Genomic DNA, 14,678 nt, shown 5'->3' on the forward strand with positions numbered 1-14,678 from the left:
TATCCACCTATTTCACAGCCCATAGCGGGCACGAACTACGATTTGGATGGGCAACAATGACGACTCCTGGAATGATGTTCAAAACACATTCGTGTGGCACAGCATGCAAAACAACTATTGCTAGGTACAAGGAACAGTGCCCTGGCAGCTACAAAGCGTCTCTTGCTTGTAGGAAATTCATAAGGCTATATATATATATCCAGAACATGATGCCAATGGTGAGAAGTCACCTTGGGCGATTCCAATTAAAAATGAATACAATAGGGAAGCTTCAGAAGTCCTCTCACTTAGTTGTCGCTTATCAATGTTCTAATTTATTCGTTTATGGCTGCGACATTAATCTTGGGTCCTAGTACTGACCTCAATTTTGCCTGTTCTGTTCGCTCTCACTTACCTCCCAATATGCAGCCTCCTCTTCGCAACCTGTTTTTGCCTCTTCCAAGCAACTTGTGCTTGGCCAACATCTCTAAGCGGCTTGGCTAGCATTTCCGGCATACCATTAAAGCGTGTATCTCTCTCGTCCGTTTTCCTGGACAGTCAGGAATCCTCCTTAACAAGTCTGCCAATTCTCATAGCATCACTGCCCTTGGAGCTGTTCTAAACACGTCTTTAATGCGATCACCATTCCTGGGATATTTCACCCACTTTCCGGTATGTACCTACGTCTGAATTTAGCCATTTCCTCTTCGCGTCAACTTGAGTCACTGGGTATGTATTCAATGGACCTCTTTCCCGCCAGCTTCGCTAGCTGGGTAATTGCCACTGCGTATGTGCTGCTGTTTATATTAATCATGCCATAAAAATCTTGCCAATTACACACCCATAATAAGATATAGATTGCTGATCTCATCACCATCACCAACCATCTTTCCTTTATTGCGACAAAGCCTCTATGAACACTCGAGGCTTGTTCACACTGTTGCCGCCGCTGTGCCAAGCCAGGTGTGACGGTGCACATGTAGTCCGACCATCAAGCATTGGAGCTCACACAATTCGTTGTAGGTGCCAGGGTGAGCCAGGCGGAGGCGAGCCGATAAGCTGATGCCTCGACGTACACCCAATGTCGGAGGTGACACGATTTGCAGAGTGTTGGAGTTGCGGAACAGGGACATGGTAAAGGTGAGTGGAAGACAGCACATTTACTTTAGGAGGAACCCATGCACTCCCTACCGTACCAGCTTTGCGACTATGGTCACTGAGCAAGCTCAGTATCTGTGTGTCCTTGGATGTGCGACACCAAGCTTATTTGCACAGTTAGTGAACGTTTACTCAAACTTGCACTCCTCATAAAACTACGAGCATTTCTTCAAGGAATATTCTCTAAACCTTGTGTTGCTGTCAGCGCTCCGAGCTTCACGAAACACTACATTTTTCATTTCTCCCTTTAACATAACTGCAAGTCATCTAAGGATTTGCGAATGGGCCATAGGAATTGATTTTATAACAGTTATACCTTGAACCAATAAAACAAATTCACCTCAATAAGTTCTATAAGGCCAGTGCGTCGCACTCCTTGCACACAATGACTTAACTGTCATTTTATGCCTGTACTTATTACAGTTATTGGTTTTATAATTCTGGGAGGTATCGCATCACATCCTGCATGGCCATCAGCTTCATCGGTATGTGCCATGGATTTTAGGCACAATGACAACAGAAAATTCTGGTCACGTACATCCGAACTGGGTGACAACTAGTGGAATACAGTGAAACCTTGCTACTGCAAACACCACATTAATGAACTTTCTTAACCAACATTTCAGAAACCCCTGCCGACTTCTTATAGTTTCAATGTAATGTATTTCAGGACTACGAACTTGAGAATACGAAGCTTTTCCAAATAATGCTCATTATTCAGTTTCCTTGTCATGTTAATGCCTCAGTACTATGAACTAATATTGCAAAATCTGGGGATTCTTAGATTACCGTGTGTCCTTCATGGCAGCCCAAAAAGAAGAAAAAAAATGTCAGGGAGGGGGGGGGGGGTTGTACAAGTTTCCTGGACAAGTAGCAATACTTGCAGAATGCAAGTATTGCTACTTGCAGAATGCAAGTAGCAATACTTGCATTCTGCAAGTATTGCAGTAGACTACACTACTGATACGTAGTGTAGTCTACGATTCAGTCAAGTACCAGAAATGAGAAGCTCTTCGACGACACGAAGGCCTGGTGGGGAGCAAGAGTGCCCCCAAGTTTTGTGCATGCGCTCGTCCCATCTTTATCTGTGTGTGGAATTTTTAGCGTTGATTCCCTCTCAGCACTTATGGTTAACACAACCCAGAATGAGGTAGAGGCGTACCACGAGTGGGGCCACAATGTTCTGTGCATGCGAGAGGGGATCGCTCCCATGGACACCCCCAATTTAGGACACCCCCCCCCCTTTAGTACTGCCACCAACCCTCACCTTGTTTTCACTTTTAAGCTCTCCCTTTCATCCTCGCTAGTGTTTCGGAGCCCACCTCCTGAAACTTTCTGTTCCGTGGGAAAGTGGGAAAAGGGGGGGGGTCCGAAAATTTGGGGGAGGGTTTAAACCCACAAATCCCTCCACCTGGATGCGCCAATAATGGCAAGTGAAAAGCTTGCATTCTTTCTGGGTTTTCAAACAGCCATCAATGCCAAAGGTGCTTCAGCAATACATGTGACCACCAAAGACTTCAGGAAAATGAACTTTATGCAGGGTGCCTTCTGGAAACAACTTTGACTTTTGTGTCTCAAATGACTCATAGCATGTGAGCAGAAGGCAAGACAAAAGAGCCAGAAACACTTCTGAAAAAAAAAAAAGGCATTTTATTACAAAGCAAAGATTGATTTGTAAATCTCACTCAGACGAGCATGTGGGTGGTATGTATGCTTCGAGCAGACAGAATTACAAAGTGAATGAGTGGCACAGCGTACTTCCCGTTTCATACTTAGCAGGCAATGCTGCTGAAGCTACGCATGCAGTGCATGTCAATGAAATCTCGCTCTGCACAGTTTTATAGTGCAGATGTTATTGGTCTGCTGACCCTTCCTATGGAAAAATTACTTCATATTAGAATTTGTCGACATGAGGTTACATCAAATCGCATATTATTTGTGCATGTTTGTGCTTCCAGAATGCAACATACTATGTTTTGGGCGTTCATGTCATCAGTGCGCTGTGGCCGCTCGTCACATAAACGTATCGCTCCACTCATCTGGTGGTAAATACGTTCACATTTGTGAAAGCCTTCCACATAATACTTAGGCCTATTTCTTTACACAAACGTCAGTCTTGATACGACATTGGATGACACAACATACACCTACATATTGGGCGCACTACTTTTAGGTAGACCAAGCATATAAGTCTCTTTAGCATTCACAACATTGCCTGCTACATATGAAAGGGAGTACAGTAGATCACCAGGCTTTGCAAGAGGAGAAAAAAATGGAGTGGGAAAGGAAGGAGAGAAAGAATACAGTCAATAGAAAGAAAGAAAATAAGAACATTGTAAACGGTATTTAACAGAAATGACACAGTGGTCCTGTTGGTGGTGGTAATATATTGCACAAGAAATTAGTGAACTAAGCACTTCAGTCAATGCAGCAAATGGTCCTCTCAAAATGAAAAAAAAAAGAAGAAAGGAAGGAACTAAAAAAGAAAGAACAGAAAAGCTGAACAGACAGAAGTAAACGAGCAGTCCCTTCAATTAGCAGATACCATGGAACCTTCCTTGTTCAAGCACAGTTCAAGGGTGACCACTGCATGTGAGCTGAAAGGCACATCTGCTGGAAGTGTGTTCGAGTGAATAAGGAACTGTACGTCTTCTTCGCCGAGTCATTCACCAGGGAGGCACAGTGCAGAAGCATCAAACACACTCAAAGCCAGTACTGAGCACACCAAACAACAAAAGTGCAAAGCAGAAGGCAACACATGAAAGCACCGCAAAAGCCTTAAGCATGTGCTTCTTCGCTGTCACCTCTTCCAGTTCAACAAGAAATACTCTTCCAGTTCAGTTGTTCAAGAGCTTATTTAAAGACAATAATGGTAGAAATACGAGGTACTTTGGTGCAACCACTTTCCTTTTGTCTGCCTTTGTTCACTTTGCGATGTGTGCGGCAGTTGTTTGTCACGGCGGATTTTCGTGCTAAGATGCAAGTAGTGCAATGTCTTGCTTGTACGCAGTATTTTTTTGCCAAATTTTGTAAGGCACTGCAATGCAAAGTGGTCGAAGGCAGTAACCCTTGTTCAAGATACTCCCTCATTATATTCCTCACAAATGTGCTTGGCTTGATGGCTTCCAGAGGTGCTGTACTACATCAGACCATATACCCTTTCAATGTTGACCACCAATTACATATAATGATCCCACATTGCAAGCAGATGAGCAGGCATTACACCAGGGCAAGCATCAGACACTAAAGTAAGAATGTGTCAAGAACAGTCAAGCTCAAAACCAGCCTCACTGATCACCACTCTAAAAACACCTGCCTTGCCTATGCTCACGCAGAACACATATGCGGGTGATTCATTTGCAAGAGCTTCGTCTGCTCTGTTTGTGGCTTCATTTCCTTTGCAGCTTACGAACATGCCCCAACTTCCATATTCGCTGGCTTCTATCTAACCAGACATTGGGAAGAGTTACTTTAAAGAAAAAGAAAAAATTACTAGTGCAGCTCCTGCCACCGTTGTCCAGCCTTTTTAAATTTGACAGTACAGTTTTGCTGCAATTAAGAGGCATTCATATAATTTCAAACCCAGATTTATAATGTGGATGCTACAAGCCAGAAAGCCTGAGCACTTTCTAGCTACGATTTGGGTTTCACGATCACACAGTGGTACAGTTCACTGGGAATTTCCCGCACAGAGGCAGAACACATGTCCCTTGCTTTTGAAATGTATTGAATGCACAAACAGCAATTCTTCACGGTACATTGAAAGTGCTGAACAGCTGAAAGGGACAGCTTTTGCAGTCAGTTCTAAAGGTCCAATTGAAGAGATGTTCCGATGTGAGAAGGCAGGATGAAAAGAAAGAACAAAAGATAAAAGAGCTTGAGAGTAATGGACAGAGAGAGAGAAAAAAAAAAGAAACATTAATTAAGGGGGCAGAGATTAGCTCCTCTTGGCTTTCGGACTGGCAAGGTGGCGAGAACGAAGCTCCTTCTTAGCGTTCTGGTCCACCTCGGGAAGCTCGTTAACGTCCTCGTCCGCAGCTCGCTTGGTGGCTGCAAAACAATGCAAGCACGAATGAGACCGGCATAAAAAGACTTCCGCCAAATTAATGACCTTTTTTCCTCAGCTATGAAACACATGTCGCATCGCAATGTGTCTGATCTGCATAATATATACTCGGTGAATAAAACTAGCATACCAGTCTGACGATATGCTGAGCTGCCACGCGAGTACAGGAAGGCTTGTTACATGCACGTCAGACAGGCAAATGGAGTGTCACATTGAGCAAGTCCACTTCCCCGTTAGCGACACTTGCAGGCTGCCACACAAAGGTTCAGCGACACTCGCTGCAGAATGCTATTGCTGGCAAGAGCGTTAGTTTAACTTACTTCGCCGCATTGAAGTGTGTAGCCTCGATAGCAGTGCTTCAAAAACTAAAAAAATTTCAATGCATTGTCAGGGCTAATTCTGAAACCAATCTACCTCCCGCCCCTAATTTCAAATGTCATGTGTCTCTGTGCCAACATGCAATGAACACTGTCGAAACTTCACCACTTTCAGGACTTCACTTCAAAATGCACATTGTGTCACTTGGGCATTGAGAGCAATGCCTGTCGCGTTGTGGCTCATGATGATCGTTCATGTTGTTACCTAAGGTAACAAGTATATAACATGTCGGCTGATTTATCCATTGACACTCCCATCAATTAAAAATTACACTTTCTTTTCCCATGAAGTAGCACGCTGCCAAAATGACACTCACTCAGAAGTGACTAAATGTGCCCATCTGACTGGGGCGTTGGGCAGCTGGAGGCACTTTGCGAGTACGAATATTGTGGCATTGACAGTCATGCCCTGAGCAAAAGTTGCCCCTCAAACACATACAGACCAACAGCCACCTTTTCTGGGTGCAAGGTGCTTCTCCACACACCTTTCTGAATGAGCTGTGTGAAGAGAAAACTGCTACATTGTAAACATGCTTGCAGTATGCTGAGTGTTCCAAGCTAACACTAAGGGTCAGCTCAATTCCATTCCTCCTTGGTGTCTTCCTCATGCTCTTGGACATCGTCATTTACCTCCTGGTATCAACAGTGCAAAACATAGATGGAACGGGGACATGAGACGAGAAGCCGACACTACGAGCGCTGACTTTCAACGTTTCAACACGTTTTCACAACACAACAAAACATTGTTGAAAGTCGGGGTTCGTGCTTTCATCTTCTCATCTCGTGTCCCCATCTACGTATTGCGCTGTTAACACCAGGATGGAAAACCAACAAGCCCAAGCTGCTATTCTAGCGAAAGCAATTTACCTCATGTCATTAGCCACCTCAACTCTTACACCCCAGGCATCCTAGCTAGCAATACAACTTCCTTATTCTTCAAGTGTGCAGCATGTCCACCATGCACCGCTTGCAAATGTCACAACGGGCTTCACAATTCTGGGCTTCCCCGCATCCAATACACTCAAGCATTGCACACAAGATAGTGTGCTCTTATGTGCTAGTTGCACGTTGAAAATAATACTGGCCTTTCATACTACACCACAACCTCAAGAATTTTTTCAAACAGGGCTGACTCAGAATTAACCAAACACCGTTGGAAGTAAAACTACAGTGCACTTGACGAGTTCGCACAAGGCCACTGCATTGAACGCACTTGCAAGTACTGCCTCAAGGTCACTACAGAAAATGGGACGTATGCAGTGACAAGCATGGGCATGCAGTCCACAGATCGGGCTGATACAGTTTAACAGCACCTGTCATGTGCAGTAAACACTATCACACTGGACATAGTCAGTACTAGCAATGTTCACTAGCACTCATCTTCTGTGATTCCAAACAATGAACCATCAGCTGTACCCTTTAAATGTCCCCTCTCCCCCACCCACCCCCAGAAAGAGTTGTTTTCAAGCAATGACTTTTAAATATTCAAGGCCTTTCAAGCACTTTAAATTGTTACATTGAAGTAAATCTACATACCTATGCAGATAGTATAGTGCTCGTGAGGCGCTTATGCCAAAATATATGTTTCCCTATTAAGATGTGAACTACCTGTCCTATAAAAGTGATGATAAAAAGTTTCCAAACGGTTCAGCTTCAACACTGAATATCACAGCTTCAGCACTGAATATCAGCAAGAATGCTCACTATGACATTGAGCCACTCCTCCAAAGTTAACGGCCTTATTGACAGCCAAGTATTCCAAAGCAAGACACAGGTTGAAAGCTCTGGAATAAATTTGACCAGCTGTGGTTCACTGACGTCCACTAAACTCTTGATCTACAACTGCACGCTTATCTGAGCACAATGAACACAAAGGGGTGGGGGGGGGGGAAAGCAGACTGGGCAACCAGGCCTGCTGCACAAAGTCTATGCAGGAATGATTATGCCACACAAAGAACGTGGCCCAGGGGATTCAGTGGTCGGAGGACACAGTACCGATATCGTCTGCCAAAAGTTGCAAGCATGTCAGCTTTGAAGGGGTGAATAAATGGCATTCTACGACGTTCATATGACCTCTTTCCTTCTTTTACTTCCTGCATAGAGGGCCAATATTCATATGGCACTGAAAGCAAGCCACACTGCATTGAGAAGTACGATGCAAAATTCACTAAATCACAACGACTGTCTATGAGAACCATACAAAAAAAGGGGATGTCCCATTTCCACAGCTTTCTCGCTCCTGTCTATGTCTGGGTTGATGAGGTTCTGTTGAGTAGTCAGTTATTCAGTATTGTAATGAGCCACAAACTATAAGCGCATCACATTGTAACAAACATGGTCAAAAAGTCAGTGGTGCTTCCCAGAGATTTTACAAATACGCTGTGTTGTTTTGTGAAAAATACATTGTGTTTTTCTGGTATTTATTGTTACCACTCCCCTCTGCAACACCCTGTAGGCCGTGAAGGTATTCAAATAAATAAATAAACTTCTGGCTTTATTTTTGCATATAGCTAGGTGCTGAAGAGCACAAAGTGCAGTACTCGTGCGAGGCCTGAACACAAAGCGGCTAGTGGAGGAGCTAATAAGTTTAATAATGACGTTGGTCATCCCACGACCAGATGCATTCACCCACAATAACCAGAGCCACATGCATCAAAGCCTATAGTACAAGTGCGCCCAGTGGGCTGCCACCGCAAGCCTGCCCCGTGAAACTGGCCACCCGGTCAGAGTTAGTAGCAGCAGAGCAGATGACGAATTAGGGTGCACTAGTACAAAGAAAAGTGCCAGACACGAGAGACGAGACGAGACCAGAGTTTTGCTGTGCAGACGAAAAACCATGTAGCTTACCTCCGTAACATCAACTGCGTTTCGAGAATTCTAGACAATTTGGACAATTGTTCTGTAACGAAACCAAAGAAAGATAATGCAATTGACATGTAATAGAAGCAGCCAATTTGCCCAAACCTGCTGTGTAAATTGAGCAGCAGCATTAGACATACTGACAGTTGGGATGGTTGCAGTAAAAGAAAACATACTTATTGCACTGCCTAGTTCAGATGATGCATTTGAGCCAAAAATGTGCCAATGATTATTCCGGGCTCAATGTGCAAACTCATGCACTCTCTATACAATTCTAGAAGAAAGATGAAATAAAGAAATGAAAACCTGCATTGTTCCTTCCCTTGCATAGAGATTGTGGCAAGCGAATGTGCAAAAGCAAAAGTTGCCGGAACTGTATGTGCTGATGCAAACACCATTAAAATGTGACCTAGTTAAGTGAAGAAGAAACAGAACGCATGCATGCATTCGCACAGTAAACATAAACTTGCCATTGCTTTGCTGCGCAACCTGCATGTGCCTCAGCCATTCAAAATCTTTCTACATGCCTTGTCTTGATTCGCACTGCTGGTTGCAATTAACAAGCACAGTCTCAGCAGCAGCAAGTAGTGCTCATCATTCCATGCTTCCATAAAGAAAGGACAGCCTCAATTACTGCCACAGTAAAATCTTAATTCAACCTTAATTAATTCTGACAAATTTGACTTACACTGTAGTCCTGGCAAGAATATGGGTTAATTAATGGCATCAAACTGTAGTTAATTCTGACATATTTGGCCGCGCACTAACCAATTTGGGTTACAAGGCTCTTGAGTGCCAAGTGCTGCAAGGAAGCAAAGTGACCACCAGTGTCCAAACAAATCGAAGCTACACTGGCACTATAATCATCAGCAGGAATCGTCCGGCAATGGTAGGGACATTTCTCAGTTCTTATATTGGTCCTCATCCCACCACTAGGGGGCTTTCTGAAAAGCTGCTATCTTGATACACGGGCTACGATAAGTTACTGACGTCACACACGAAACCGAACACAAGTCCCGCTAGGTCTTTTGAACTGTTGTCCCGTGATGTTGGCCCCATTTCGTGGCTCAAGGTTTACTACCTTTCCTCTGATGCAGATAGACGGCGCCTCTGCCACCGGGGGGGACTGTGTTACATGACACTTATTAAGACTGGATGAAGACGACGATATGCTTTATGTTTATGTGGACTGGCTTCCATCTTGGCCAGTGTTTGTGACACTCGTAAATATACTGCGTAAATAGTTTCTATTTCCATGTAACAATTGCTGCCGGGCACAAGCTGTTTACTTATCCTGCGACGACACTGCATTGGCCGGGTGCATCTTTAACTGCATTGTCACCATCCCTGATCACATTGACGGCAAGCATTGATTTATCTGCAACGATTGCAGCGCGTCTTTTTTTTTTCCTTTTTTGTTTTTTGTGATTCAGTGCAAGTCAAGTGCATCAAACCTGCTGGATACACCACTACAGACGATCTGTTGTCAACCAGGTCACTGGGCAAAAAATATTCGGGTTGTACGTGCTGATAAGTCTGACAAGTCCGATGAAGATAGCTATTGCGCTGTTACCACGCTGCAAAGGAAGATGTGAGGCAGTTTCCACTGACAGTGCTTATCACTCCCTAGATAAAAACAATGTCGCCTTCTGCACCGAGTTTTCACAAAATAGAAATGAACGTCACAGATTTCTTCAGTGAATAAAGGCACGGTGATTTGCTTATCATTTCCTTGAGATACTCGATAAATCGAGGTTTGGTTAATTAAGATATCTTCTTCCAGTCCAGTGAAACGCGAATGAACAAGGTTTGACTGTATTTGCAAGCAGCAGAATGTGGTGCCACAAAGATGCAATCGTGCTGCTATCAGCCTTAGAACAGAGAAGAAAGACATACGTCGTGTCACATATGGCAAATTGAGTCTAAAGCATAAACATTATTCAATATGTTCCTACCCCACCTTACTTTCAAGTCTCCCGACAAATATGATATTTTAACCACATCCCGCTATCACTCCATAAAAATAAATTTCATCAAGAGCTTTTTGACACACTGCCAAACATCATAGAATTCTTCTACAAGCAACACCCTGCACTGTAGAAATTGAAGACTGCTATATTACTATCGGTGAGAGTTGCCAATCTTTGCCACTTTGTGGACTGTCTAAAAAAAAAAATGAAACTTCGATGGATGCTATTGTCGAAATCGGCTGTCCTCCAATGCCTTTTGCATTTCCCTAAATCAAATGGCTGGCCTGTCTGCCCAATGATAAGGGGGGGGGGGTCTCTTTTTTCTTTTTTTGTAGTGACAGCAGCAGTGAAGGCTTAGAAAATTGTGCGCAGCTGCATGATTTTGCGCTCCAACAGCTGTGCTGCTTTAACGATGCCTCCAACTTTGACACATTCCCTGTAGTGTGTATGGCTCCGATTTTCATGTCCCAGTAATATCCATACCTGTCAAGTTCCAGACATCCTCAATTGACAAACAGTTAAAGTGGGAGGGTATAATAACAGCAGAAGCAAGCAAAAACAAATTAAGAAAGCAACAAGCAATGACATTCTTCAATTGAACGACTTGATTGTTTTTAGCACTCAATTTTATTAATTTTTAGATGATTTTTTGTGATTAGCACTTTTTTAATATGAGCGCGAAGGCTTATAAATTTGCAATGCAATGGTTGTCAAACAAGAGCTGTGGAAAGACTCAGGTGAGTATTTGACTGACACCAATTCGTATTTCCATATAGTGGCCTATTACTATACACAGGGAAGCGCATTCCTCAAATAATTTTTGTAAAGGATGCAATTAACTAAAGAAATGCCTTAGCATCATTTGAATTTTAGGAGATTGAAGTGAAATGTGCTACTGAGCAAAAAAAAAAAAAAACAATGATGGGGAGGATGCGCACATGACACAAGTGCGATCTTCACACAAATGACAAGACATGGCCTACAAAAAAAGGAAATATAGAAAACACTATGCGGCATCTTAATATGAAGGTTCTTGCATTTCTGAAGCATCAGCTGGCGCTACATCATGGAACACCTTCGCTGGGTGGAAAGAGACTGTGGCAGCTCCTTCGCATCGAACAAGTTCGCATGCGCTGTGGTCTCTTTCGCCATCAAGCACACAACTACAGATAGGTGAACCACTTGCGGAGCAGTGGGCCCTTCAAGCAGGTCAACCGTATGCACATGGATATTGGGGTGTCATATGTCAACTTGTTGCACGCTAACTGGAACTGCTTTGTAGTCAATGCCATTCTCACTATAAACACTGCCACACAAGAGACGACGTGGATGACACCTTTCTCACTTGTCCACAGGCGTGCACCATTTTTATCCTTTCATTCTTCTCTCGAGCTGTTGGAGTACCGTGCCACGGACACTTCAGAAATGATCGCATGCTGCAGGCTCGAAACCCGGCAATGCTTAAAAGTGTCCGTACCCGGAACCAGCCAATACGAGGCAGTGAAGGTACATCGAGACCTTGCTACCAACCAAAAGACTTCGTCTGCAAACAGTTCGCTCCGCTAGTCTGGCTACAAGGCTATTCCCTCAATTTCGTAGATGTTACCAGGTTGTGCAGTGCCTAGGCCTGGTCACGGACTGCCTAGAAAGCCTAAAAGAGCCTGGACAGATGGAAAATCGTCAAGTCTTTCCAGAACGTGTCTCTGACCTCCAACACTACATCTTTTGCACTAGGTTTTTACGACATCGTCAGACCTAGGTGGATGCGCTGTTAGGCTTCTGGGATTGAATGAGCCACCTTGAAACTCATGTGGGGAAACATCAATGTTCGTGCACACTTGCTGCTCTACCATTCATGCTATTTCCAGTACCTGCCAACCACCCTCCCTCTCCCTTCTGAGTGGTAACAATGGCTCCAGTCTTTGCATGGGATGATGTAGCCTGGTGATTAAACACTCAGTTATTTGTTCACGGCATCCTCGATGCTCTCAATCACAGCAGCGCATTGTTAGGTGCCAATCTGCATTTTTTTTTTGCACCTTCTCGTCACAGACACTTACTGACACAAGGCTCGGTCAGCCCAACACAAACATGACGATATCCCCTTCAGCCACCGTGCACACTTTTATGTATGCAACTCGCTTTTGCCCTTTCTGTTGCGGAGACAAGGAAAGACACTAAACGACAGGTAAGTTGAAACCACTGTACACTGTGCAAGGCCCGATTTTCCTTCAGCGTGGAGACTATTGCTGCACGCAACCACTTGTATGAAAGAATTAGACCTGACACACCCCACAGTAAATCGAGACTCAATGGCTTCAATTCTCAGTAGACTGTATGCAAAGCATCACCCTAACACCTTGACTTTCTCTCCACAGAGTCCACATTGCCTCGGCATTGAGGTAATGTGGTCACATTTATAAACAGCACTGGGCATTTTTTTTTTTTATAGTGCTCTGATTAACTGTCCACGATTTCCTCTACTCAGCAACTACACTGCACCCGCTAGACTGACGTTCACCAGGCCCTATCACGAGTTGAATACAGTAGAACCTTGTTTACACGTTTTGGAAAAAAACGCGAGAAAATACGTACTAACCGGGAAAACATATGATCTGAAGTAACTAAAAAAATTTGACAGACTCAACCATTGTTGACATCTATGTAATGCGAAGCATCACGCTGATCGTTGCGACACAAGACGCCGACATGCATTGAGCTGGTGGTGGTCCGACGGCGCAAGACACATTTTGTCCTTTTCTTATCGCATGGTGTTTTAAGAGGGTGATGGGAAATCCAAACAAAATCCGACGAGTGGGCGACATCGGTTGCCGCCGAAGTAAAATGTGATGCCCACATGGTGCTGCCTGCAGCGGCAAACGGTGGCACATTTGGATTATCGCCGACTAAAAGCATGCAGTACGCTACCAATGGCACTACACACTGTAAAACAGATACGTGAAGATGCTTATCGCAATAGCTTTGGTGGCGATAGCTGTGAATGAGGCGTGTGACAATCTGGGCAGAGATTTGCTGGTACTGGAATAAGGAACTGCGTGCCTTGTCGTTTTCACGTGAGACAGGCGGCTATATACTGTTCTCGATTGCGCACGCCTCGCGTCTTTTCTTGTTCGCATGGGATCTAGCGCCCATGCAGTGTGCAACAGAGAATGGCGGCATGTTTCGGTTATCACCTATGCTTGCGCTACGCTTCTTACAGCACCTCGCACTGTGAAACAGACAGGTGAAGATGCTTATCGCAATAGAATAGGTGCTCATATCTGTGAATGCTATGTGCGACGAGCCCAGAGAAGATTTGTTGGTACTGAAATGAGAAACTGAGTGCGCGCTGGCGTTTTCACATGAGACGGGCAGGTGAGTATTGCAGTGAAGCTGCCATGGCGGGCAACCTTAAACTGCTCTTGATCACGCGCACCTTGCGCATTTTCTTGTTCACACGGGAACTAGCGGTCGGGAAACGTATCATACGATCACAGTTGGCAACGTACTGAACGTTACCAGGGTTGTATGAACCGGTAAAAATTTAGCGTAACCCTATTTGGTCATTTTTTGTGTTCTCGATTGCGAACGCAGGTGCCAGGAAAACGTACTTACAGTCGAACCCCGCTACAACGAACGCCGCTTCAACGAAATATTTCCAATTCCCCGTCAGCTAGCCATAGAAGTCAATGCAAAAAAAGTTCCCGCCACAACTAACAATTTTTCTGGCTTGTTTTCGCTTCAACAAAATTTTCGCTCGGTTGAGCTAGGCTTTAAAATTTGTTTTGCAATAAAATAAACATAACCCCAATCATCTGCAATTTTTCTGACATCCACGCCGCTTAGGTTCACCGAAAACGAGCGCCCACTGCACCGTCGCCGATAAACAAACTCATGGACGGGCGCCATTGTTTGGTGGTGATGACAATGGGGCTAGCCGCCTTGCGACAAGGCGCAGGCCCACTTTGCCAAACTGGAGCCACAGCCAATCCGTATCCATCCTAGGTCATGCGATTGCTGGCGCAATGCGGCGACACAGATTTTCGTTTGTGCTTGTGCACGCGGCCAGCATGGCGACAAAGCGAAAGTTTCTTTCCTTGGAGGTAAAGGCACGAATCATCAGCGAGGCTTCAAGCGGCAGAAAGAAAGGAGACATTGCAGCAGAGTTCGGCATCGCAAACAGCACGCCGTCGACAATTTTGAAGTCGAAGGACGCAACCACCAGTGCTCTTTCTGCGAGGGCGTCCACCAAACGAAAGTTGACTGAAG

General features: G+C 44.5%; 1 protein-coding gene across 5 annotated transcripts in view; it reads right to left on the reverse strand.

Moving 5' to 3' along the window:
• Positions 1–2,770: 2,770 nt before the first annotated feature.
• TRAM (translocating chain-associated membrane protein 1) overlaps positions 2,771–14,678 on the reverse strand; it is a 36,779-nt gene continuing 24,871 nt past the window's right edge. For 4 of the 5 annotated variants that reach the window (XM_065440529.1, XM_065440530.1, XM_065440527.1 and 1 more), the window contains one exon: positions 2,771–5,187. In XM_065440529.1, the coding sequence (XP_065296601.1) occupies positions 5,075–5,187 (113 nt within the window). In that variant the 3' untranslated portion in view covers positions 2,771–5,074. Of the gene's footprint in view, positions 5,188–8,427; positions 8,480–14,678 lie in introns of all 5 variants that reach the window. The other variant, XR_010566388.1, reaches the window with a different exon arrangement.

Source organism: Dermacentor albipictus, chromosome 3 (assembly GCF_038994185.2).
Source record: "Dermacentor albipictus isolate Rhodes 1998 colony chromosome 3, USDA_Dalb.pri_finalv2, whole genome shotgun sequence".
Taxonomy (NCBI): Eukaryota; Metazoa; Arthropoda; class Arachnida; order Ixodida; family Ixodidae; genus Dermacentor; species Dermacentor albipictus.